Below are 27,015 nucleotides of genomic sequence, written 5' to 3'. Positions count from 1 at the left end.
ATGTGAATAGAATAATAACATTTTTAATCTGATTTCTTTCACTTAGCATAACGTACTTGAGATTCACCCAGGTTGTTGTGTATACCAATAGTTTGTTCCATTTTGCCACTGTGTAATATTCCATTATATAGACATACCACAGTTTTCTTATCCACTCACCAGCTGAAGGACATTTGGGTTGTTTCCTGTTTGGAGTAATTATGAACAAACTCACTGTAAGTGTTCATGAACAGGTTTTTTGTTTTGTTTTGTTTTGTTTTTTTGCGGTACACGGGCCTCCCACTGCCGTGGCCTCTTGCGTTGCGGAGCACAGGCTCCGGACACACAGGCTCAGCGGCCATGGCTCACGGGGCCCAGCCGCTCTGCGGCATGTGGGATCTTCCCAGATCGGGGCACAAACCCGTGTCCCCTGCATCGGCAGGCGGACTCTCAACCACTGCGCCACCAGGGAAGCCCATGATGAACAGGTTTTTAAGTAAACGTAACTTTTATTTCTCTGGGATGTTTCTCTAGGAGTAAGATTACTGTATTTTATTGTAAATGTACGTTTAACATTTTATAAGGAACTTCCTAGTGTTTTCCAAAGGGACTGTACTATTTTGTATTCCCACAGTGTATGAGAATTCCAGTTGCTCCACATCCTCACCAGCACTTGGTATTGTCAGTGTTTTGAGGGGCTTTATTTTGCTTGATTAGTTGGTTGGGTTTTGTTTTTGTTTTGTAGCCATTCTGCTCTGCAAAGCATCAGTATTAGAAAGCACAGCAAGAACCATTTTATCCATTTTCTGCCAGTAAAGCATCCCAGATTAAAAATTTGTCTGATATAATTAACATTATGTGTCGTCAACTTAAAGAAAAACACACAGCATGATAGTTGTGAGTTTAAGTTTAATTCAGGGTCTTACTGAGGACTGTAGCCTGGGAGATAGCCACTCAGTAGCTCAGAGTAAACTGTTCCAAAAAAGTAGGGGAGGAGCCCCAGTATGTATATGAATTTTTCTGGCTAGGAAAAACATGTAGTCGAGCATGTATCTTGGTAAAAGATTACTGCTATTCACAAAGAACAGATATCTCTGGTTGATGATTTTAGTGCTTTTCTTTGTATGGGAAGATGCAAAAATCTGGGGTCATCGAAGTTCTTCCTGAGGTATGCATCTTAACTATCTGTGGGCCCATTTATTCAAAGCACTGAATGCCTTATCCTGTTTTTTCCATCCTAAATTCCCTTCTGGGGTGCACTACCCTGTTGGTGGGCAACTGCAGTGGGTTGTGATTTAACCCTTTGAATATCTGGATGATGAGGGATACTCTTTGTTCCTTTTTTTTTTTAACAGTCTCTAGACATAGTTACTTTGTTAATACATTCCAATATCTAGCCGTTGTTTACAATGGCTTGAAGAAACTTAGTCATTTTATTGATTTGCTTTCCAATATTCTGACGACACTTGCCCTACAGGAATTATTTTACTTATTGGGCTTCAGTTGCATTTTCCTCATACTACTGCATGCATGTGCACAAGCTAAACCATCCAAGAAATTTACATGACTTTCCAATTCTTTCCTACTTAATAATGGCTAATTTCTTAAAAATTAAATATTTTTAGTTTTACTAACTTTATACAAAAATGAAATAACCTAATTAAAAGCCTTAAAGAGGAGATGGAGATATAAAGATTCTTCCACATTCATCTGTAAATCAAAGCATTATGTCAACCAAAAAGCATATGAAGCAGGAAACATTTCTAAAATAATCATGCTTTAGTTTAACAGAGTGGAATTAAGCATTCTTCATTGTGATTCTTTAGATGGTCTTCTATGACTGAATCATATTCTTGATATCTTACCTTTCATGGGAAAAATACCTCCCTATGGAAGTAATATGTAGAGTATAAATATCAGTTTCATTTGAATAAAGTAAGATTTCGTTGTTCCTTATTAATCTGGAGAAGATGCTCAGTGCATAACTGAGGAAGATTTGGACAGGCTTTTTAAGTGGCACTGGCAGTAGAAACAGCTGGATTGTAGTCTCCATTTTGCTACCTACAAACTAAGTGGTTAGCTGACCTAGAGCAAGTCAGCTAGTCCTTAATTGTATATTTCCTCAACTGTGAAAAGTAGGAATTAGAATCAATGATCTCTAAGGTCTCCTGGTTCTAAACAAAGTTCAAGGAGGTTGGAAGTCGCACACCGTCTTCCCTACCCCACACCCACCCCAAAGCCAGCCAGTGTTTCTCATAATAGAACTACAGGTGCATGTGGCCACAGAAGACCCTCACATTTTCTCAAAGCCCTTTCTGCTCTGGTTTGTCATTGTGGTTGCCCCATTTGAGCTCCTTTCATGGAGGGCTTGCTCCAGAGTGGTGGCTCCCAGGACTGGGAAGCAGTCTGTGAGGACCACTTCCGGTCCAGCCCCAGGTGTCTGTGTCCACCTAGGTCCACTGTACAGCTGTTTGCTCATTTTCTTCAAGATTCAAATATAATTGTCCTGCTCTTCTAAGACTTTAAGATAGTCAGGGGAACATTAGCTCACTGAAAATAATTGAAAACACCTTTTGGAAAAGTGCTGCTGAGAATGCAAGCATGAGATTCTGTCATGCTCATAGTGGTTTTTGAGGGAAGAGATTATTTCTCTACCTTGTAACGTTTTCTAATAAATTTAGAGGAAGGAGTTCCACCTCAGATTTTCTGAGTCATAGACTTTGAGAGCAAGACAGGCCCTACAGATAGGTGACTTGCCCGGGGCCTCTGGGACAGTAGGTTGTAAAGCTTTTCAGGGATCCCATTTCCCTATGTTACCAATCTCAGCCTTTTCAAAGCCACAGCAGACCATTTGGGGGTTGCACTCATATTCTCTCTAGCATTTCCCATTTCCTTCCCTCCCTCACCCTGAGCATGGGGTTTTTGGGGTCTTATTCTATTCTTTTTTTTTTAATATCTTTACTGGAATATAATTGCTTTACAATGTTGTGTTAGTTTCTGCTGTATAACAAAGTGAATCAGCTGTATGTATACATATATCTCCATAACCCCTCCCTCTTGTGTCTCCCTCCCATCCTCCCTATCCCACCCCTCTAGGTGGTCACAAAGCACCAGGCTGATCTCCCTGTGCTATGCGGCTGCTTCCCACTAGCTATCTATTTTACATTTGGTAGTGTGTATATGTCAGTGCTACTCTCTCACTTCATCCCAGCTTACCCTTCCCCCTCCCCGTGTCCTCAAGTCCATTCTCTACGTCTGTGTCTTTATTCCTGTCCTGCCCCTAGGTTCATCAGAACCATTTTTTTTTTAGATTCCATATATATGTGTTAGCACATGTTATTTGTTTTTCTCTTTCTGAGTTACTTCACTCTGTATGACAGACTCTAGGTCCATCCACCTCACTACAAATAGCTCAATTTCGTTTCTTTTTATGGCTGAGTAATATTCCATTGTATATATGTGCCACATCTTTAACCATTCCTCTGTCGATGGACACTTAGATTGCTTCCATGTCCTGGCTATTATAAACAGGAGCATGAGTTTTGTCAAAGCAAAGAATGAGATCTACATCAGTAGCCCATCTGAATGCTGAGGAAAACTTCTCTAAAGGAACAGCACAAGTTGTCTCACCGCCACTCCCTGAGAGGCTCTTTGCGGGTGTGCCAGTGTGATAGGTCACCCTTACCCTGGGAATGTGATGTCTCCAACCCTCCCCAGACTGGCCTGCTTCATTCCATCCCATGTAGTCTAAAGTATATTTTAAGAAAACTTGAACTTAGTATAGAGGTTAAACATTTGCAAAGTAACTTGGGCTTACAAGTAATTTTAACCCATGGTCATTTAGAAAATGCCATTCTCAGAATCCTGTCTTTAAGAGGGGTGTGTGTGTGTGTATGTGTGTGTGTGCGTGTGCGTGTGTCCATGTGTGTCCACTTCCCTTAAAACAAAATGCTTTAATAAATGAACTCTGTGGAATTTGATTGGAAAGGTCTCATGTTTTGTAAGGGAAGAAACACAGTGTGGGAAATTACGTAACGAGGAAAGAGCATCCAGTTTTAAAGATACTTAGCAGTGTATAACTTCTTCCATATTCCCAAGTAGTAAGCATCATAAGTTATTCTGTCACTAGAAGTATAAACACGTTCTGATTTCAGAGCCTGACATGTTTGAAAAATATACTGGCTCCTCAATTTTCCAGATAATCCTTGTATTTGAACTCACTTGAGTATCCCAAATTCCTGTTTTTACTGTCTCTGGAAGAGAATAAAAGTAATATTGGAAAACTAACAATTTTCTACCAGTATCATTAGGTACAAGCTAAACTTCTCCCTGTGGACATTTTCCAACATTTCCTTAAGACAGAGTCTTTTTTCAGTATCTCCTCTCATGAATCAGAGGTACATAGTTCTGATTCCATGTCAGGCCTGAGTAAATATTAATTGAAACTCTGAAGATAGTATGTGTGGTGGTTAAGAGCTCAGGTTCTGGGGCCAGATTCTTCCAGTTAGAATCTTAACTCTTTAATAGCTGTGTATTCTAGGGCAAGTTGCTCAACCTCTCTGGGCTTCCTTTGAGCCACATCTGTAAAGTGGGGATGAAGATATTAATATGTACCTCATAAGGTTGTTATGAATAGAGGTACTGAAAAATGTACTCCCAAAATAATTAAGAAAAACTGTATACACCCCCACACATTTTCAAGTTGAAATCTAAAACTTTTCATCATAGGTTTCAAAGCATATTTTTGGTGAGACGTAGAAAGGAGTATAACATGAAATAAGATGAGAATTGGTGTGGCTGAAATAGTTAGCATGATGTGAAAAATTAAGTTTGACCCACCTTGCTGAGTAACTAAAAAAAAAAATGGAAAGAAATGAAAAAGGTATTCATATGTTTTTAGATCTGTATTTGAGTAATTTATCATTCTCAGAGAACATACATGTGAAAGAATCCACATCCTTCACCTATTCTACTCTGGCTGTTGTTAAGAATTCAGAACATCTCAATATTGACTAAGCTTTACACTTAATAAAAATGAGTGTGAGCAAGACAGGACTCTTGCTAATCACAACATGTTTTAGATTCCAGGAAGTTTGTGTACTCCAAAGACAGTGGGGTCCAAGGCAATGAACGATAATATTTGTCTTAGATGAGGAGTTTGCCTTTTAGTAAAGAGAAAAGACTGATATGAATGCAAGGTGGATTCTCAAGCAGTTAAAAAATAAAGTACAAATGAAAGTTAAGATCTGGAGACTAATTTCCTTAAAATGCCCTTGTATGTGCACATCTTGTAAAATATTTGCTTGCCGAGCACCTCAGTATGAAGAGGACTAGTTGATTAAACGAGTCAATAAATGTTAAGCTCTTAGAACATTTCCTGGTATCTAATAAGCCCTGAGCAAAAGTAAGTTATTATAACTATTATTATTCTTAGGCTCCTCCTTCAGAAAGAATTATGCCTACTTACTTTGAGCTCCTACCTTCTCCTCAGGACTTATCTGCCTGCATTCATTATCTTTTAGAATTAATCCACTAAGTATTAGAAAAATGTTACCTCAGTATTAGAATCACAGTGTCACTCTTCTCCTGAGACAGACTCACTCCAAGTATAACTACTGGAACTTTCTGGGCAAATTCCATTTAGTTTGGCTACCCATAAATGTTTTATTCTCCTAGATATACATAATTTTCTCTATGTATGGATACAGCCTAATGCTAAAGATACCATAAATTGGGAATCTGTGCAATTTCATAAGTACCTTAATAGATTAGACTGGATAACTGAAGAAATAGAATACTGAACAGAAAAAATTGAAATGTGAAATTTAAAAAAGAAAAGATAGCTCATTTTAAACTAGACCCTTTAAAATCTCAAAATCAAGACAGGGACCCCTGGCCTAACATATTACCAGGTATTCCGAGTTGGACAGCTTAGGTCATTAGAGCTGAGTTCTGTGCTTATAGCCAATGTCTTCCTTAATTTTTTAATTATCAAAACAATGAATGTTTATTGTAGAAAAAGTCAGATAATCCAAGAGAAGAAAATAAAAGTCACTGATTCACTACTACCCACGGGTAAAGAGTCTGATACATATCTGCTCACTTTTTATGTAAAAAACAAAATATATACTTTTGATTTTTTACTTAAATTCCTGACCCTGAGATAATTGTAGATTCACATGCAATTTTAAGAGCGATATGGAGAAATCCCATGTGTCCTCTACTCGGTTTCCCTCAATGGTAGTATCTTGCAAAACTGTAGTACAGCATCACAACCAGGATGTCAACATTGATGCAGTCAACATACAGAACATTTCTTTTACTACAAGGATGATGACCTTTTATAGCTACAACCATTTCCCTTCCACCTTCACCACCTCCTTAAATCCTAGCAACCAGTATTCTCTTCTCCATTTCTATAATTTTATTATTTCAAGAATGTTATATAAATGGAATCATATAGTATATAACCTTTTGAGATTGACTTTTCCACCCAGCATAATCTTCTGGAGATTTATCTAGGTTGTTGTGTGTCTAGATAGCTTGTTCCTTTTATTTGCCGAGTAATATTCTATGGCGTGGGTATAACCGTACTACTCACCTTTAAAGGACATTTGCTTTGTTTCCAGTTTTTGGCTGTTGCAAATGAAGCTGCCATAAACGTTTGTGTATAACTTGTAGTATGAACCTAAGTTTTCATTTCTCTGGGATAAATGCCCAGAAGTACAATTGCTGGGCCATATTTTAGTTTTAAGAAACTGCCAAGCTGTTTTCTGGAGTGGCTGTACCAATTTACATCCACACCAGCAATGGGAGTGATCTAGTTTCTCTGATTCCTCACCAGCATTTGTTGTTGTCACTATTTTTTAATTTTAGCCATTCTGATTGGTGTGTAGTGATACCTCATTCTGGTTTTAATTTGCATTTCCCTAATCGTTAATGATGTGGAATATCTTTTCATGTGCCTATTTGCCATCTGTCTATCCACTTTGATGAAATGTCTGTTCATGTCTTTTACCCATTTTCTAATTGGATTGTATGGTCTTTTACTGTTAAATTATGAGGATTCTTTATATATTCTAGACAGTGGTCCTTTGTTATATGTGCGGTTTGAACATTTTTTTTTTGAATCCCAAGATTCTTTTCATCCTCTAAAAGGGGTTTTTCACAGAGCAGAAGTTTTTCATTTTGATTAAATCTGATGTATCCATGTTTGCTTTTATGGACTGTGCTTTTGGTATCAAGGGTAGGAACTCTTTGCCTAGTCCTAGATCCCAAAGATTTTCTCTTATTTTCCTAAGAGTTTTACAGATGTTTTAAGTCCATGATCCATTTTGATTAATTTTTTGTGTAAGGTGGTAGACTTAGGTTGAGGTTCATTTTTTTTCCTCTAGATGTCCCATTGCTCCAAGACCGTTTGTTGAAAAGACTTATCTTTTTGTTATTGTTGTTGTTGAATTGCTTTTACACCTTTGTCAAAAATCACTCAGGCGGGCTTCCCTGGTGGTGCAGTGATTGAGAGTCCGCCTGCCGATGCAGGGGACACGGGTTCGTGCCCCGGTCCGGGAGGATCCCACATACCGCGAAGCGGCTGGGCCCGTGAGCCATGGCCGCTGAGCCTGCGCGTCCGGAGCCTTTGCTCCGCAACGGGAGAGGCCACAACAGTGAGAGGCCCGCGTACAGCAAAAAAAAAAAAAAAAATTCACTCAGGCATATTTACATGAGTCTATTTCTGGATTCCTTGTTCTGTTCTATTGATCTATGTGTCTATCCCTCCACCAGTACACACAGTCTTGATTACTGTAGCTATATAAATCTTGAAATTAGGTACGCTGATACCTCCCACCTTTTTCTTCTCATTCAACATGGTTTAGCTTTCTACTTTCTTTACCTTCCCATGTAAATTTTAGAATTATCTGGTCTATATCTACACAAAAAAAAAATGTGCAGAAATTTGGGTCAGAATTGCATTAAACCTGTGTATCAACTGGGGGCAAATCGACATATTTGCTGTTAAGTATCCCAATCTCTGAACACAGTATGTATCTCTATTTATTTAGATCTTTGATGTCTTTAATCAGCATTTTATAGTTTTCAGTGTGCAAGTACTGTACATATTTTGTATCCCTCTCAGTGTCTGGCACAGTGGTACCTTCCTAAGGAAGGTTGAATTTCATAAAAATCATTGCCATATACAGGAGTGGAAACTTACCGTGAAAAGAAACAGTTAGCTATAATCCCTTTTTTTAAAATGGCTTCCTTAAACTAGGAAAACACTTTAAAGATAGCAAATGACCCAGATAAGAAAGACTTTTCATTCACTACCTGAAACTAGATACTTCACAGTTTGGGATTGTAAATCAGATTTCAGTTAACAACTTATTGGATTCAGCTGTGTATGGGATGTGGCATAGAGTGGCTTGGGAAGCCGTTTTTGCTTTGCCAGTTGCAGAGCTCATCTTTATATATTAAAAGAGAGTTTTCAAATTTCTGCCAATGATCATTTTTCATTGGTAACCCAGAGGAGTTTTGAGTTGTCATTTTGTGGGCTTTATCGGGAAGCTTAAATCCAGGATTGAATTAATCAGAGAATGCAAGATTGGGTTTCTGTATTTTCTAGTTTTGAAATCTACGTAATGTTGGTAATAGACTGAACATTTATCATGTTAGTGTTCACAATGGGGCAATGAAATATAACATTACATAATTCTTTTAAGAAGATCCCGAGAGTTTAATGTACAGTTTGAAGGCAGGAGACCGTCGGGAGCACAGAGATGCATATTCCTCTCAGAACTATTCATATGTACACAAGATGAATAAGCTATCATCTTTCCAAATTTTCTCTGAAGTTTTCAAAAGAAACAAATACACAGGGTAAGGAAGGCAAGGAAGAACAGGGCTATTCTTATTGCTGAGATAGTAGGAAAAGCCCCAGCTGGCCTCTAGGTGATATAGAGTTATTTATTGTGGTCTAACCATGTAACCTTGAGTAAGTCATTAGTTCTTCTGAGCCTCATTTCCATATTTGTACAGGGGAATTGTATAATGTTTCTGCCTTCCTAAAACTATAAGCAAATAAGATAATGGATAGAGAAGCATATCATAAGCTCTAAAAAACTGTACAAATATACCATGTTATTCATTCCATAAATATTTATTAAACACCTACTGTGTATCAGACACTATCCTATAAGGATAAGGATAAAATAATCAAATAAGATGTGATCTCTGTTGGTGAGGAACTAACAGTTCACCAAGGAGAGACAGACCTGGGAACCACTTAAGTACAGTAAAGCATCATAGGTGTGCAGAGGTAGAACGTTCCAGGTATAGCTGTGGAACTGGATTGCTGAGGTGGAATGTGCAAACTGCTTTTGGAGTTGAGAAATTCTGAAGACACACTGTTGTAAAGATCATCTATGTTCAAGTTGAGGCTACCCACAGGGGGAGGGAATTAAGAGGAAAAAAGTTTGACCTAGTTGCCAAAGTCCTTATTAAATAGGTGGAATGATGATGAAAAGTCAGTAGGTGGCAGAACTGGGGATTGGACAAGTGTGGCATGGGCAGATGACATAAGCCTCCAGGGAGGGGGATGGCTGGTGATATGAAAATGGCAAGGAATGGCCTGGAAGCAGCACTGTGGAGCCAGGCTTAGGGCTTGGGCTATGGGAGTATGAACAGACTTCTCTTGAGGGGCTGAAAGGGTGTAAGTCCTGGGGGAAGAGCTGGACAACAGGTGGAACAGGAGGAGGGAAGAAGAGTATGTGAGAGTGGGGCTTCCCTGGTGGCGCAGTGGTAGAGAGTCTGCCTGCCGATTCAGGGGACATGGGTTCGTGCCCCGGTCCGGGAAGATCCCACATGCCGCGGAGCAGCTGGGCCTGTGAGCCATGGCCGCTGAGCCTGCGCGTCCGGAGCCTGTGCTCCGCAACGGGAAAGGCCACAACAGTGAGAGGCCCGCGTACTAAAAGGGAAAAAAAAACAAAAAAAGAGTATGTGAAAAGGCTAAGCATGTGGGGCTTCCAATAATAGAAATAGCTGTCATTTATTGAGCACCTAGGATGTTCCAGGTACTGTACTTGATTGTTTTATACATTTAGTCCTCATAGGATGCTACAAACTAATTACTGTCATCTGGATTTTACAAGTAAGGGCATAAGGTACAAAGAGGCCACGTGCATCATTTAGGGTCACGCAGCAAGTCCACATTAGAATCTCTGAACCCACATCTGCCTGACTGCAAAGCTATGCTTTTGTACTACTCCACATGTCTTCAGAAAGATTCAGAGAGCACCATGGGAGGGATTTGGAGGGAAATCAGAGAAGAAGGGAAGAATCCGAGGGAGGAATCCGAGTCATACGGGAATGAAAATACAGCAGATGAGCGGAGTATTGGCCAGAGTCATACGGGAATGAAAATACAGCAGATGAGCGGAGTATTGGCCAGAGATGCTTGCATTTTTGCTGGGGGCTGAAAATGCCAGGACTCTGAGGACTGCAGTCACTGAGACCTCTGGCAGAGTTGAGGCCTAGTGAGGTTAGTGATTGCCTTGCTGCAGGTCCCGGGGGAGCCCTGTTGTGAAGGTGTTCTGATGTCTTTGAAGAGAATTCTCCCAGGCTATTAGCGAAGAGGGTCAGCCTTTCCTGACTCTTCCGCTCCTGGTGGGGTAGTCTGAAGAGGCTTAGCTTCCTGAGTGTCAGTTGTCAGTCTTTTAGCCCAGATAATGGAGAGCAGAGAAGAAACTGTGGGATGACCTCTCACTTGCATGAAGGATGGGAGCCAATCAGATATTGGGGTGCCTTGGCCACTTTGTACTTGGGGACCTCTGGAGCTGTGTGGTGCAAGCTGGAATTTTCATTAGACTATGGTGAAAAGCAAACACATGTATCAGCCTCGCCCAGGTGGCAGTTACCAGTTACCGTCCAAGACAGCTTTTTAACAGATTCTGAGGAAGAAAATATTTTTTCCTTCCTCACCATCCTGGCACAGCTAAATGTCCTACTTTCCTTTACTAGGGGACAGTTAATGCTACATCTGAAACAGCAATTCCCCATGCCCCTTGAAGAAAGGTAGTAAGTACATTGACTGTGGGCACAGGCCAGGACCAGAGACTTTTCTGGAAGCAAGCTTTGGTACTTGAGGGCAGTAGCAGTCCAGCTCTGCAGCCAGGTAAGAGTGGCCTCAGGTGAGGGAGATCAGGTCAGAAGAAGCAAAGAAAAGGCAGAGGATGAGTAAGTAACTGAAGAAGAGTTATGACTCTCACAACCTTGCTTTCAGTTAAGTGCTTCCGCTGGAATTCTTGATTGCAGTAAAAATAAATATGCCCTTCAAAGTAACACATGTGCCGTCTGATCCAGTTCATCACAGGAGGGTTTGGAACAGTGAGAGAATAAAGAAATGCCCGCAGAAAGGGGATAATAAGGAAAGAGAAGTGAAAGTAGCCTTAAAAGCCTGTGCTTTGCATAGAATGCTTGCAGAAGAGATTGGATCTTTCTGCTTCTTCACAGGTGGAAGGTTTTCTTTTTCTCTTGAATCATGCCAGCACTTTATCTGTACCTCTGTTGTGACATTTTTCATATTCTACACTGTTTTATAGTTTTTCGGTTTTTTCTACTTCTACCCCCCACAGTGCTTTGCATTCAGTAGCTACTCAGTGTTCGACTGAAAGAACGAACCCCAGGACACAGTGATTCCGGACACCGTGATTCCTCTGAATTTGTTAGCTCTTTACTTGGCCACCAAAGATGACACTTCACAAAGCCAGCTTTCTCCTTTTTCTGGGATCAGGGACTAAATTATATAAGAAGTGTTCTATAATGCTTTGAGTGTGTAGGAGAGATATTTTCTCTTTAGGGAATGTTGCTAAGCCCTCCTCTCATCAAAAATAGCCTTTCCATCTACGTCCAAGCTCTGTCAGGGCAGAGCTGATTGGCAAGGGTAGTTCAACGGAAAAAGCGATGTAATGCCTTCTGCTCACGGTGGTGCAGGTGCCAGTGGATGAGGAAAATGTGTGTGGTTGAGGTTCGGGATGCTAAGTGCTATAAAAATGGAGCCAACCAACTGACCGGGGTGCATAGATCTATATTTTGTGAAATACCTTCCCCGACCTTTGTAGATTCCTTTCTATATTCCTGTGCACTCTGTGATCCCAGGCTAGGAGTCTTCAAAAAGCAGCTGGTGATTAGAAATCTCACTGTATAAGCAGAGTAAGTGGCCCTTTAAGAGGGGCCCAGTTAGACCATGGAGATGGCAGAAGCTCAAAACGGCAAGAGCAGAGGGAACAGGGAGAGCCAGCCAGAAAGACACATGTGGAACCCTGAGTCCTGAGCAGAGCAGCTCCTTTCTGAAGGCTGCTGTCGCTCCTTTGGGAACTGCTACGCAGCTATTGACAGGGAAGCAAATCAATGACGGGATAGCCATTTTAATGTTTGCAAAATCTACTCTAAGCATGAGTCCCTCTGTGTAACTAAAGATCTAGAGTCTTTAGGGGTTTTTTCCTCAAATCTTGAATCTGACCTTCCTTGGGAAGTTGGAAGTACTGATCGGGCAGGTAACAGCAATCATTCTGAGTGTCGAGCAAAAAGGAGGCATAAGCAGTGAAGGACCAAAGTTGGGATGAGGAGATGTGTGTTGGCTGCCGGCATGGACTGTTCTTAGGAGTTCTAGAATGGTCACTTCCAGTGGCTATTACAAAATGTCTCCTGGAAAATTTAAACAGGAAAACATTTGGGTTTGGCCTGCCTGGCTTTGCAATAGCATGTTTGTCCAGATAACAAATTGTCGCACTAAAATGGATCTGTCTCCTCTACCCTAAAGAAAAGCATCTTTGTACCCTGTGTGTTCAAGGCATTATCAATGATCTTTACATAAAGATCAACCCCTGTTAATAAAAGCCATGAGCAGGACCCTGCCAAGATTCCCACAGTTTGTTTAATCAGCTGCATTAACGCAGAGGTTTTCAATTAGTAGAAATGTCCATTTGTACCCCTTATTTGCTTATAGGCCCAGGGGCCAAGTTACCAAATTGGGGCTCCCAGTCATCCTCTGCGAAGAGCTGGCTTCTCACTTCCCTGCCATGAAGATCGCTGCTGTCTGTGTGTGTCTGGGTAGGAGAGGGCAGCCTCTGGTGAAGGTAGCCTCTCTGCCCATCCCACCGCCAGTCCTGCCAAGTTGCGGGGGGGTGCTGCATAGAAGCTGGCTCAGGCAGCTTCTGACCTTCTGGACTGGTTGGAGGCCCCTTCGCTGAATGGCCCACCCTGACCTTTGCCCAAAGCAAGAGACAGAAGACCAAGATGACATAGCTGTGGTCACACAAAGCCCGTTAACTACATCGGCTGTCTTTGTTTATTCAGGAACTCTGAACTTCTTTTTTTAACAAGAAATTTGAACCACATTTTGTTTGAGATATTCCAGAGAGATGTAGCAATGTAGTTTCCATTTTATAAACTTTTAAACAAAACTGTTAGCGGTTCACAACTTTGTTTAAAGAACAATGGCTTGGAGCAGAGGCCAGTCTTCTCAAGACCCAGAGGCCAGTGACTAAGGCAGAGAAGAATATAGTGCAGAGCTGGCTGACCAAGGCCTATGTTGAGGGCCTCTTCCTACTTTTCAGGAATGGCAGTGAGTTTGGCCCTGTTGCTTTGGTGATTTACATCAATGCCCTCAGCTTGCTAACTCTCCTCAAGTGAAAGAGAAGTTCTGGAAAACTGAGAATGAAAACAATCATTTCTGTTATTTTTCCCTTACCTCAGAGACTGAGCCACCGTTTTTAGCATAGCTAGTTCACTGCCCAGCCTCTGGCATCCTTGGTTCTTCCCTTCCATGTTTTCTGCTTCTGTCAGCACTTCTCTCTGTCACAGCCAAAACCTCACCTGTGCTTTCACTCTAATATTTCTATTAAAATATCTGCCTTTACCTAACTTTTTCCTCATGAGATAATTTATGTTTATAGGAGACCTCATTTATGAGTTTTTTTTCTGCTATAATTGGCTATAGCGATTACTCTTTTAGCCTTTTCTTGGCATGTCCACAAGAACATTTAACAAGTATTGGTTAAGTCTCATAAACATTCCTCTAAAAGTACACAAATATTTATGCCTATATCAATTTTTCTAGACTTTTTACAAAGCTGATTTAGTAGATAATGTATTCTCCAACCAAAGATTAAAATTGAAATAGCCCATAATTGGAGCTGACCAATAATGTAGATTTGGGTTTGGCAACATTCAGTTTCCAAGTACATAAAACACATATGAATTACAGGAATTTAGTTTAGTAACATCCTTTTTTACATGTGTTTTTGAAAACTCAGTTTACCCTCCAGGAAGGCATTTCTTTTGGATCAATTGCAGTTTCTATTTAACTTCACAGCTTACAAGTAAGACTGTGAGTAAAATATTAACAAATTCTGGGGCAAAGGGAATTCCAAGAAGACTCAGTAATCATTGAAAAGGGTAGTTAAAGAGCTGTATGATTAACCATTTTTAATGTAAAACAAAGCATTTCTCATGTATCCTTTAAGCAATACTGACAAGGTATTTCCTGGAGATTAATGATGGTCTGAGTTAATGAGCTGAGGGAAGGTCATTAATCCTTACACAGAGGTAGTTTGGAAAGTAGGAAAGAAAAACAACTGCTAGGTCAAGATGATACAATCCCAGGAGATGTTTCAGATTAGTTACCTTTGCAGAAGCCCATACTTAACTATTGTTCTCACCACTCACTTCTCCACAAACAAAACCCTTTTTAATCAGTGAGCTTCCTCTTCTTACTCTTTCTCACATAAAACTCATCTTGGAAGTCATTTGTTTTCACGTAGCTTCTTGCCATCAGACTCATTTATTGGTGTGAACAGAGTTGTGCTTGGGAGTCTAGAAACCAAGGCAGTCAGAATATACTTCCTATGGTTTCAATTAAATAACATATCTATGTGTGCTAGGCATAAGATATGCAGGAAATATGAAATTACTGTCAGTGATAGGCTGGGGTTAATGGAACAATCAGACCTAAACACCTCCTCAGTAAATCAGAAGAGACTGATTCATCATAAGGACACAGAAACAAGTCGGGACAGTCAGGATACCATTACAAGCAGAAGTGCATGCTTCCAGACTGCAGAATACCACCAGAGGTGTACACTTGTTGATGATGTCTGACTTTGTGGAATCTCATTCCTCCTCCAGGCCAGTCTAGGCTGCACCCATTCTACAAATCTGCTAATCTGGATCTGTTTCAACAATCCTCCCATCTGGACAGATTTATTAATCTCAGGATTAAGCAAGGTACAGTAGGACCTCTGGGGCAAGGACTCTGGTGGAGATAGTGAGAAACAGTGGCAGAGGATCTAGAGCTACCTGGTGGAGGATTGTTCCAAGAAGCCCTACTTTGGCTTTTTACCCAAAGAACAGTTGAGACCTAGAGAATGATCACTTAGTTAAAAAAAAAAAGTCTGCCTTCATGCATGGGCATCATCTTCTGTAACTGTGTGTCCTTGTGAGAGTTTTAGATTCAGAAGCTTGTACCCTACCCTGTGCTAGGGCATGTTGCTCACCTTCCTGCTAGGAATGCAAACTCCCTTTGGAATCCTTTAAATGAGTTAAATGCCATCTGATTCACTCAAGTGGTGTTTGACTGGCTGTTCCACTAATCCCAGGCTGATACTCTGATCCCTATAGTATGTTTTCACATTTTTGGAAATTTTAAAATACCAGAGGTTATTTTGCTGTTTAAAAAAAACTGCTGAAAATTAATAAGATAGCAGAAATATGCTAAAGGAAACACCAAGGAAAATGTTTTCTGGTCACTAGGGCAATGGATTGAAATGCAAAAGCCCCACTAAAATGGTGACGGGCATTTTGCCACTAACGTGTATCTGATCTAACCCTGAAAGCATTAAGTTCTTACAGATTTTGTGACAGAGCCAAGAGAAGTAAATTTGTAGCTACCAGTTCACACTGAACTACTGTTTTAGTGCTGCAAGTACAGGTGAAAATCTTTATTTTCTTCCATACTGCTTAAAAAAAAATTCCTTGTTTATATACAGATTAGTTCCACTAGACCTAGCGGAACTTTTTGAGTTCTTTTCTCAACTGAAATTGCCTTTTACAAATGAACTATCCAGATGTGGATGGGAACATAATAGTAGAATTACGTGCTTAAATAACTTAGATTATTTTGGTCATGATTGCAGTTTTATGATGCCATCTGGGGAAATTACTAAGTGCATGTGAATTTGAGGTAAACTAAAGTTTTTCTCCCTTCAGTAGGCATTATGGCCTCTTTTGGCACTTTTTTGTTATTGGAATTTACTGGTTACTTTGCTTACTTTAATAGTGATGGATCCACAACTCTGTCATGGTTTGAACTGGAGCTTTCCTTCCACACAATTGGCAGGTATTAATGCATCAGGACAGTCTGTCTGAAACCTGACCTAACCACTTAACAGTAAAATAGTAAAACTTGCTATTTTGTGTGTACAAATGCTGTCTTTCCAAATTAGGAAAGAAGATATAAAACCCTGTGGAAGTGCCTTGTTTTAAAAGGAGGAATTTAATGCTCTACCATTAACATTCTCCCAAGGTACTGTTACATAAATAATTACTGGTACACAGGAAGAGTCATTTCCCATTCTGGAATATTTTGCACACATTAGGAATTTCATTGTCTCCTCAAAATCCTTTGTGCTGTGGGCCCATAAATTATCATATTTTGATGGAACTTCCATTACACGATCTAAATTTTATGGGAGGAGAGAACAAAAGAATTGCAAAAAAAAAGAATAATAGTGACTTGCTTATGGCTAGAGAATCTCAAGGAAGGGAAAAGGATATTCCTACTTAATTTAACATAGGTCAAAGAAATTTGTGGTTTACCTTTAATAATCAACTTTCTGGAGTTTTTTTAATGCCAAAACCACAAAATTTGGCATTTTAAACTCACACCTGTCTGGGGGCATATAGTGTCTAAAGCAGTGGTTCTTAGGGTCCCAAAGAAAAGACATCATTCAAATGCCAGTTCCCTTGGTTTCTAGGTGACATTTCTAGCCCAAGACTTCTTAATTTGGTCCAAGGGATCCAAATTTTGTGTCTGTGTGTATCCTGGGTCTTGTAACATTTATCAGCTTCTCAGAAAGACCTGACATACCACACTTTCAAGACTGAATTTTGTTAGACCCAATCTATAACACCATGGTGGGAGTTTTCTGTATTATTAATAATGATAATAATATCTCCTGGTTACTGAGCACTTATTATTTGCCACTAACTGTACTTAACCTTTTATATTTCTCATTTATTGTTCCTCAAAACGCAAGTACAATTATTATCTCCATTTTATGACTGAGGAAACTTAAACTTTGAGAGGTTAAGTAACTTTTTGAAGACCACACAGAATTAGAATTAAAACCCATGATGCCACCTGGAAAAATCCATGCTCCTAAGCATTATGCATTATGATAATGAGTACATCCATTTACTGGTTTAGTACTAACTGGGATTTTGTTTGATATTGATATACTCAGAGAGCCCTTACTCTGTTCTAGTGGTTCAGCGTGACTCCTTATCTAGATGTTACTATATAATTCTGAGATCAAAATTGGGTTGCCTGGCATTTGCTTGTTACAAAAATAAGTAAACAAATGGACAAGTATATGCTCCTTCCAAATATGGCCTGAGTCATCTTCTTTTGTGATACCCTCCCATATTGAGTATGGGCTGTGGTGGGGCGGCAGTGGTGCCTGTTGGTTTTGACAGATATTGAACATGCAGTAATGTCTCTGTTACTAAAATCAGCTTATATTCCCTTGTAATTGTATGTTTATCAGGCAACTATGTATATTTGGAGGCAGCTACTTGAAGTTTTCTGCGTGGGTTTTTGCCTGGTGGCCTTTTACATTAGACAGTGCAATTTTGATAGGCATTGTTACACAAGAGTAGAGAGTTGAATTTCTGTAGGTTGATCATTTTTAACTATCTCAGAAAAACAGGCATATTTCTCTGCCACTAACTAGTTCTAAGACCTTGGGAAAACTTCCTCAGGCTTCAATTCTTCATCTGTGAAATGAGAGGAGCAGACCATATCAGTTATTTTCTAAGGATTCTTTTTCCTTTGTTTATTTTAGTACCCTAAAATTTCTTTATTTTTTTTCACTGAAAATCTATGATAATGAATACATCCATTTAGTGGTTTAGTTCTAACTGGGATTTTGTTTGATATTGGTATATTCGGTTCAGACAGCCCTTATTCTGTTCTTACTCTGTTCTAGGGGATCGGCAGACTTGTATGCTTTGTGCACTATTTCCCCTTGAATTTGTGTGAGCACATATATGTTGCCCTTGTAAAATCTTAAACAAAAGATATAACTATGGAATACCTGAATAATCTTGGAGTCTTGGTTTTGGTTGTTTTCCTGGGAAGCTGGGCCAATTCATTGGGAAACTTGAACTTCCCAAGCTTCCAGATGACACTTTGTTATTGTGCCTTCAGGTCTCCTCTTGTGTTAGGAAGGGTGAAACTCCATAAACAGATGAATCTTGTGACCAAACTTCTCCCCCCATCTCCCTAAACAAGGAGTCTGCCATGTATACAGCGCACCAGACTGAGAATTGGGGCACTTGGTTTCTATACCCCAGTCCTCTATAGCAATAAGCCTCTATAATTGGATCATTTCAGGTATGTGTTCTCCATTTAGGGTGATCCACTACCCTGATTTTCCCAGGACAGTCCTGATTTTAGCACTGAAAGTCCTGAAGTCTGGGAAATCCCTCAGTCCCAGGTGCACCTGGACAATTGGTTACCATACCTCCTTTATTTTTCCAGAGTTGGATCCAAGCAGCAGATTCCAGCACTTCTGCTTTGTTGAATCTCCTGAAGAGTACAAATGTATCTTTTAAACTAAGAGATTGAGCAACTCTGGTTCAGATTCATAGATATGTGGTGGACCATTAGAGATATAGAATTTCAACAGACCAAGGAAGACCTGTATAAATTTTAGAGGAATTTACAGATACTTAGCTTAAAAGATTTTTAAAAGAAAGAATTTTTTGTTTTATGTTGCCTTCATTCTTGTTTCAACTCTATCTCTTCAGGGAGGGTGGTGAGGTATCTTAGAGGATACCTTTCTCTGATTGTCAAAGTTCAAGTGGTAAATCACCATTTGCTATCATCAGGCAATCCTAAATGTCCCTAATATACAAAGATGTCCTTGTCAGCAATATTCCAAGCATAATAAGTAGAATATAGGGTTAGATTAATGGGCACTAGCACAAATAGTTATGTATTATCCTGAGTCTAGCCAAATGATTTTATTTATTCTTTCATACTTTTAGCCAAAATTTCCCAAATAAGAATTGTGATGGGAAATAGTAGTGATTTTTTTAAAAATCCAAGTTCTAAATTCTTTTAATTTTATTTAAGAAACAAGTCTCCATCTCGATTCCATGATTTTTCTCCCCAATATGAAGTTATTTTTGCACTGGTTGGGGGGAAATACACTAATAAGTTTTTAAATTCTGAACTATTAACTGCATCTGCTTAGGATCTAAAACTGAAATGGAAAACACAAGGCTCAACCCCACATGCTCCCTGATCAAATGCAAAGGTTCTTAAAATAGCTACGTGTGAAGATGTTTGGAGCAGCTGAAAACTAAGGAGCTGGTGTCCCAGTCACAACCTGGCAGTTTAATACCATGGCTCAGAGGCAGCTGCCTCTGTCTCTTTCTGTTTCAGGGCCTGGGGCAGCAGCTCCTCGAAGAAGCGCAGAAGCAGCCTCTGCTTTATCCACACTCCTATCCTCCCCTGAATTCTACTTTCCTAGTCAAAGGATCGACCCTAAATCTATCAGGGAGATCTAAGACATTCTTTCCAAGCCGTGAGAGAAAAGTAGCTAAAAGCCCACAAACAATTACCATAAACCTTAAATAGGCACAAAACAAATTCCAGGAAAAAATGTAAGGAAGAAATAAAGTGCATTCGATCGATCATAGCTAGTAGTAACAGACAGTACTAGCTATGAGTGGCGCCCTACACACTGTTACCTTCAGTATCTCAGTTGCCAGCAGATCAGTTTACTCTCTTAAAATCCACCAGGAAGACCTTCTTCACTCACTCAAGACTGGTCTGTTCAGCTCTGCCTATCTTGATATAGCTCTCAGTTAACTGATATATCTCAGTTGGTATAGCTCTCAGGTTACCATTTTCCCCCATATAAAATTTTTTCCTGTGATATTTTCTCTTACCCATGATAAACTGCTTCTCTCAAGGGCCCACTTATGCTTCCAGCCCAGCAGGATCTGGGCTGGGTGGACAATTGGTCTAATCTGATTTGACAGCTTTTTATGTTGCCAGGCTTTTGGTACTAACCAGCAGTTTAAAATTCCATTTGCATTCACATATAGGTGAGTATACTATTATACTATCCCGTTCCCTTCCTAAAAAGAAGAAAAAAGCAGTAGCTTATATCTCTTTTAGAAACTAAACTGATATTTTCGAGGGCCAGAGGAAAGAACTGTAGGATGAGTATGTAGAAGGGAACAGAGGCAGGAAGAGGATAGGGTGTGGGGAGGCCTGAAACTCTCCTAGCGTCAGTTCCCAGTTGGCTGCTCCCACCTCCAAACAGTAGTCCGAACTGTGAGTACTTACGTTGAAAACTCAGAATTTTTCTAGTCCTTCATTTGAGAAATTACTTAATGAGACTGTGCATTAGAGAGAACATTAGCTGGGCTGATCCCTTAAAGGTCTAAAACTTAGTTTTTCCATCTTCTGAACAGGGAATAATACCTGCCTTTCCTATCACGCCAGGTCACCTTAGGATCAAGTGAGTGACGGATATTCGAATTCTGTAAACAATGTAGGACACCTCCTAGGTGTAAAACGACACTGTTGTTAAGATTGATGCCATTATACAAAGTTTCCGCAACCAAGATGAGAAACACAGTATTCTGCTCTTTTAGTTGTAGCCTCCGGTCAGACAGATTAGACAGAAACATCTTGAACTTTCGTCAGATTTGAGACCCAGATAGCTATGAGGCTATAATACGAATTTTGCTCTAATGTCCTCCTTAGGGACTTCTTATCCGACCCAATTCTGAAGGAGCAAACTATCAGTATGTGAGCCTATTGCCTGACATCTGTATTTAGAACAGAAATGTCAACATCCCTCAAAGAAGACTCAAATATTTGCACTAAAATGTATATTCCAATCCGATTATTTGGTCCCTGGAATTGTCCCCCTATCTTGCAGACACTAAATAAACTATTTTAAGTAGGAAAAAAAGTTTTCTGGTTTTTTAATTAGAAATAAAGTTGAAAATACCATGGTAAACAACATGAACATTATAAAGGTTCAAATCACTAATAATCAGCCCTTTCGTGAAGATTTCTACACTCAGAGCATGTAGAAACCACGTTAGCCCCACTCACTGCTGTATCCCCGGTAACCCAGCACGTAGTAGGCACTCTAAGCGTTTGTTGAATGAATGAATAAATAGCAAACTAATTAAGCCCTTTTACTATAGAAGTGTTCTACCTAATTATAATGAAACAAAAAAAAGTTATTCTATGCTCAGTATGAATGGCTATTAAATGCTGGTGGCCACTAGTTCTGTCCTAAGGCAAATAAAAGCAATTAACATTTTTTTCTTTAAATATTTTTTAATGTAACATACTGAAGAGGCGAGGCATGTATTTCAGTAGTAATGAAAATTTTCCTTTACGTTAAGACAAGGAATAACATGAACTCTATTCTGAAGAATACAGGGCCCTTTACTTTTGTTTTTCCCTATTCCTGGACCTGCCAAACTCTTGGCACATTGCAACGTCTGTCTCATACAATAGGCAAATGGATCATCATTTTGAAGCCACAGTAAAGTATCTCCATCTCCAATGACAATGCCACTACCTGAGATCAATTCTTGGCTAACAAATTTTTTACTTCAATAACAAAAAAGTTTAAGCAAAAAAGACAACGACATATGAACTTTAACAGAAGCTAAACTCTTTTTTAAAAATTTTTTTGCACTTCTTTGCTTATAATCAATACTTTCCTTCATCGCAGAATTTTTACAGAATATTTTTGCATTGATTATCATAAGAACCCAAACTCTACATTGCTTTGGGAAATTACCTGAAAAACTCTTCCAAGAGTAGACCTGTCTTAATTGCCCTACATATTTGTCTTAAAGAAGTAGAAATAGCCCATGAATATTATTACTGCTATTTTTCAATAGCAAAGAGCTCTTGAAGTGTCTATGCTGATTTTTACTTTTGGCTGGGTTGGGTCTTCGTTTCTGTGCAAGGGCTTTCTCTAGTTGTGGCCAGTGGGGGCCACTCTTCATCGCGGTGCACGGGCCTCTCACTATCGCGGCCTCTCTTGTTGCGGAGCACAGGCTCTAGACGCGCAGGCTCAGTAGTTGTGGCTCACGGGCTTAGTTGCTCCGCGGCATGTGGGATCTTCCCAGACCAGGGCTCGAACCCGTGTCCCCTGCATTGGCAGGCAGATTCTCAACCACTGTGCCACCATGGAAGCCCTATGCTGATTTTTAATTAAGTATAATGTGAGTTTCATAATAGCATCAACTGATAACTGTAGAGATATATTTACCTGGAATATTTGGTTTTGAGGGATAGAAGATTGATATATTGGAACGTGGCATCATAGGAAAAGCATTTTTAGCTGCAGCTAGAAGAACATTGCCATAGTCTGGAAGAGTTCTCTCCACGCTACCCCCTGTTCTCCCTTATTACAAACCTAATACACACGTGAAACATGGTGAATGTAGCTAAGCAGTATATGTATTGCTTTTCTTGCAGTTCTTCCTGAGACTTGCATAGATATTGAAGATATGTGATCATCAGTTGATATGTGATTGAATATGTCACAAGAAATTTAGCTGAACACATACCTCTCTTGAATGGGGATCTACTCAAAGCTATGCATTCACCCTAAACATTGACTAATACTCCCACTGAGCAAGTACAGCAAGCAGAACTTTCTCTGGTATCATTTGGCAGCAATCTGGCATTATTTCCCATTGACACTGAGATTTGTTGTGCCATAGATATCCAATCATGTTCTTTGGGGTTATAGGTGTCTTCCAAGACCTTCCAAAACCCTACCTCAAAAATGTGCTTCTGTTTTCTGGCCCTCATTCATCAAATCTTAGCATCAAAGAAACATGAACAAAAGTAAAGAAAAAAGAATACTTCTAGTTGCCATTTTAAGATGCTGGTTTCTTCTGTCTTTCCATGAAAAGAGAATTCCTCCTCTCCCGTCTAGCCTATCCAGTATACTTCTCCATTGTTATCACATTTTTGATGATTTTGAAAGTATGTATTAATCATTTACATCAGTTTACAAAATCAAGCTATTAACAAGGAAAGTCATTTGCCCAAACCATTTTTTAAAAATTTTTGACCAGTTATCTTACTCTAAAGAGGATAACAATTTAAGATTTTATTTTGGTCTTCTTTCGTACCTACCAGTTTATCAAAACATACCTACTGTCAGGATAGTTCCTCTATTTTGCAAGCAGCTGTTACTCATATTAGCCTAAAAGTCATCAACCTTCATAAGCCCTTAATCACACCTGAGATTTACTCTATTCCTTTGCATAATGCCCAGAAGCTCTTGCTTCTGGAGAGCAGTGTTGGCAGTTCCTGTTTGTTGGATAACACAGAAACATCCCCAAAGCTGCTTCTCAGTAGCAATAGGGACACTTACCTTACCGTGCAGGTGCCTTTGCTTGATCACACCCAGTGGTCCTCTCTTCTCATCCCCACCAAAATCCAACAGTGGCATCCAGGGACCAACAACGTTTTCTTCTTTTTTTTTTTTGGACACCCTCTCAGTTTTTGTTTTGCAGGCTTCAAAGCCACGGAGAGCTTGCCACCAGGGGCCACTGAGAGTTCCGCAGAGGAGAGGTAGTGGGGAGCCCAACACTGACTGGGCCCAAACACTAAATATAACCCTCCTCCCTCTCCGGGCAGTGTCCTTCATACTCTGAAGACAGGCGACCTTGCAGGATCCCTCACCCCACAGCTTGCCAGTCTCCACGGAAGAAAGGGTCTAACCGTACTGAGCTGCAGGATGAGGCGACCCAAAAGCCAGAAGCCATCTGCCCAGAGCAGACAAGTAGAGGCAGGTATAGGCTCCATGAGTGTGTCTGTGTGTATGTGTTTGTGTGTATGTTGGCATGCCTGTGCCCAGCAGCTGCTCTCCAGATTAGGAGACAGCACTCTTTGGCAGGCAACTCTGAAACTACCCTCTTGGATAATATCAAATTCATGTGCACGTCTTGGCCGAGAGAAGAAACCTCCCAGGCACAACCTGGTTCACCTTCTCTGCCTTGTCACTGCCCCAGATACACAGTGAACCACAAACAAACAGCAGTGCCAGCATCTTAAGAACAGATGCCGCAGTGGACGTTAGACTGCACCTCATTTTGTACCCTGCAGCCAAGAACAGATGCAAGCTTCCTTCAAGGCTTAAGTAACAAGGGCATGCCCTCTTCTTTGACAGTCATAACCCAAGGCACTGCAGAAATTCGCTATTATTAACGCTGTGTTGAACTTTAACTTGAATGCCTGCCTGTTCCACTTAGTGTCACATGAGACATGGGTGCAAAGTGCTGAGGAAACTTCAGAGCAACATTCAAATGTATGATAGTATTTATTATGATTATTGAACATTTTTGTTTTATATTATTCAGGTGTTAAGAAAAATCTCATACTTTACATTACTAAAATTTGAAGAATCTAATTTTCTCTAAGTGGTATCAGTTATTCTGATTGGAGGGGGAGGGGCAGGAGGAAGGAGCGTGTTCATTTCTTCAGCAAGTTATGTACTGCCTCACCAGTTAGGTATCAGGCCCTCTACCAGGCAAACCCATCACCAGCCAGGTGCTCAATCTGTGCATTATTTTATTTAATCCTCACAGCATCCCTTTCAGTTAGTCCTGTATTGGTGATCAAATAAGAAAACCAAAGCTCAGAATAATTAAATAACTTCCCTAGAGTCTCATGGATGTTAAGTATCAGACTTGGAATTCAAACTTGGATCTGAGTTACACCGAAACCTATGCTCTTTATTTTTAGCTATTATCATTAAATAATTTCAAACGTACAGAAAATATACATGAATAATAAAGAACTCCTTTATACTCTTCACCCAAGTTCTCCAATTTTTAGCATTTTACCACATTTGCTTTCTCCCTCCCTCCTTCCTTTCCCCTCCACCTTTTTCCTCCAGTCTCCCTCTTCCCAACCACCCCCTTTTGTTTATATACGTGTGTGTATGTATTTTTCTGAATCGACTTATATGCTTCAGTGTTGTTATCCTAAAAGCAAGTACACTTTTCTACATAACTATAGTATTACTATCAAATTCAGTAAATTAATATTGATACAGTATTACTTTCTAATCCATAGTTCCCATTCAACTTTTCACCAAGTGTCTCAATAATATCATTTGTTGAGGGAAAATTTGTTTTTTCTTTTGGTCCAGGATTATTTGTAGAGCATTTAGTTGTCATGGCTCTCCTTCAGTCTTGAACAGTTCTTCAGTCTTTCCATGTCTTTTGTGACTTGACATTTTTGAAGGGTACATTTTGTAAAATGTTCCTCACCTTAGGTTGGTGTGATATTTCCTTATTATGAGACTGAGTTTGTGCATTTTGGGGCAGGAATATCACAGAAGCAATGTTGTATTATTCTTAGTTAATCATATGAGGAGACACATAAATGGAGTTGGTCCATACCAGCCCCACTTCGTTAAGGTGGTATATGCCAGATTTTTCCACTGTAAAGTTATAGTTTTTCCCTTTGCAATTAATAAATATTTTTCTGGGAAGATAATTTGAGACTATGTAAATAAATATATTGTTCCTAAGTAAACTTTCTACTGTAGGGCAGAGCTTTCCCTCTCCCCTATTTATTTTTGTATTTATTTACATCAGTACGCAGTTATAGATTCCTATTTTATTCAGAGGCTTATACTCCATTAATATCATTATTTATTTTGATGCCCAAATGATCCCAGATTTGGCAAGTGGAAGCTCCTCCAGCTGGCTCTTGTGTCCTTTTGAGAAGTCCTCATCATTTTCTGAGTACTTTCTTACTTTCTGGCACAAGAAAATGTTCCATGTACATCTTGTACTTTCTCTACCCAGCCCTGGAATTATCTGCATCTTCAAAGTGACCTGGGTCCATTGTGGAAAATAGTATATGGAAACCAAGATCTGGGCATTGGGTATGCTCACTAGACAAGGGTGTGCTCATTGCCTCTAGACCCTCTCAGCCAAAAGAGCTAGGAAATAGACACGCACTCACAGCCATATCTGTTGCTCTATCTCTATCAAATACCAGAGAGATCAAATTGGTAGCTCCAGTTCTGATCTAACACCATGGAGCGTTCTAACTTTTACCCTTTCCATGTTTGTAACTCCCTCCCCCAACAGTGAGGATAATTTGGTTTCTGTTATCCTCAAAGTATTTACTGATTTGCTCATTGCCTCTGTGTGTAACCAGTCTTCCCACCTTGCCGGCTGCTTCCACCACCTTTACAGTCTTTTAAGCCTCATCAGCCCTACTCCCTCAAGGAGAGGGAAAAGAAATAATGTTTTTTTAATGAAAAGGAAGGTAAAAAGAAGAAGATAAGAATCTCATACTTTTTCTGTACCTCAAGCCATCTGTATCTTCATGGCAAATCATTATGCTACTTCTGCAAAGATGTCATGGAAACCAGTTAAAGTTTATAATGACTGAAGGAAGAGTTCATATATTTATTCACTTAATTAATTGAGTGCCCACTATGTGTCAGGCACATTAAAAGACAGACATGGTACTTGCCTTTGTGAATATATTATCTAGTGGATTATTTTTATTAAACTTACTACTTATTAGTAACATTTTGTGGCAGCACTATGTTAAGCACTTTGTGTTACTCTTTTTTTTGGCTGTGCTTGGTCTTCGTTGTGGCACATGGGTTATTCTTTGTTGCGGTGTGCGGGCTTCTCTAGTTGCAGGCACGTGGGCTTCTCTAGTTG

The 27,015-nt window shown here is 39.8% G+C and overlaps 2 protein-coding genes across 10 annotated transcripts in view; one reads left to right on the top strand and one right to left on the bottom strand.

Moving 5' to 3' along the window:
- Nucleotides 1-23,992, bottom strand: part of FILIP1L (filamin A interacting protein 1 like) — a 287,005-nt gene extending 263,013 nt beyond the window's left edge. For 2 of the 4 annotated variants that reach the window (XM_060150678.1, XM_060150679.1), the window contains exon 1: nucleotides 23,694-23,992. The gene's annotated coding sequence lies outside the window, so the exon portion shown is untranslated. The remainder of the gene's footprint in view (nucleotides 1-23,693) is intronic. The other 2 variants (XM_060150683.1, XM_060150684.1) reach the window with 1 other exon arrangement.
- CMSS1 (cms1 ribosomal small subunit homolog) overlaps nucleotides 1-27,015 on the top strand; it is a 382,900-nt gene that overhangs the window by 288,536 nt on the left and 67,349 nt on the right. The window contains exon 2 of one of the 6 annotated variants that reach the window (XM_060150695.1): nucleotides 23,960-24,114. The exons of 3 other annotated variants lie outside the window; for them this stretch is intronic. In XM_060150695.1, the coding sequence (XP_060006678.1) occupies nucleotides 24,060-24,114 (55 nt within the window). In that variant the 5' untranslated portion in view covers nucleotides 23,960-24,059. Of the gene's footprint in view, nucleotides 1-23,840; nucleotides 24,115-27,015 lie in introns of those variants that run through there. 2 more of the 6 variants (XM_060150696.1, XM_060150697.1) reach the window with 2 other exon arrangements.

This window comes from Lagenorhynchus albirostris, chromosome 5 (assembly GCF_949774975.1).
Source record: "Lagenorhynchus albirostris chromosome 5, mLagAlb1.1, whole genome shotgun sequence".
NCBI classification, from domain to species: domain Eukaryota; kingdom Metazoa; phylum Chordata; class Mammalia; order Artiodactyla; family Delphinidae; genus Lagenorhynchus; species Lagenorhynchus albirostris.
The sequence above is the reverse complement of the archived record's forward strand: the minus strand, read 5'-3'. Positions and strand labels throughout refer to the sequence as shown.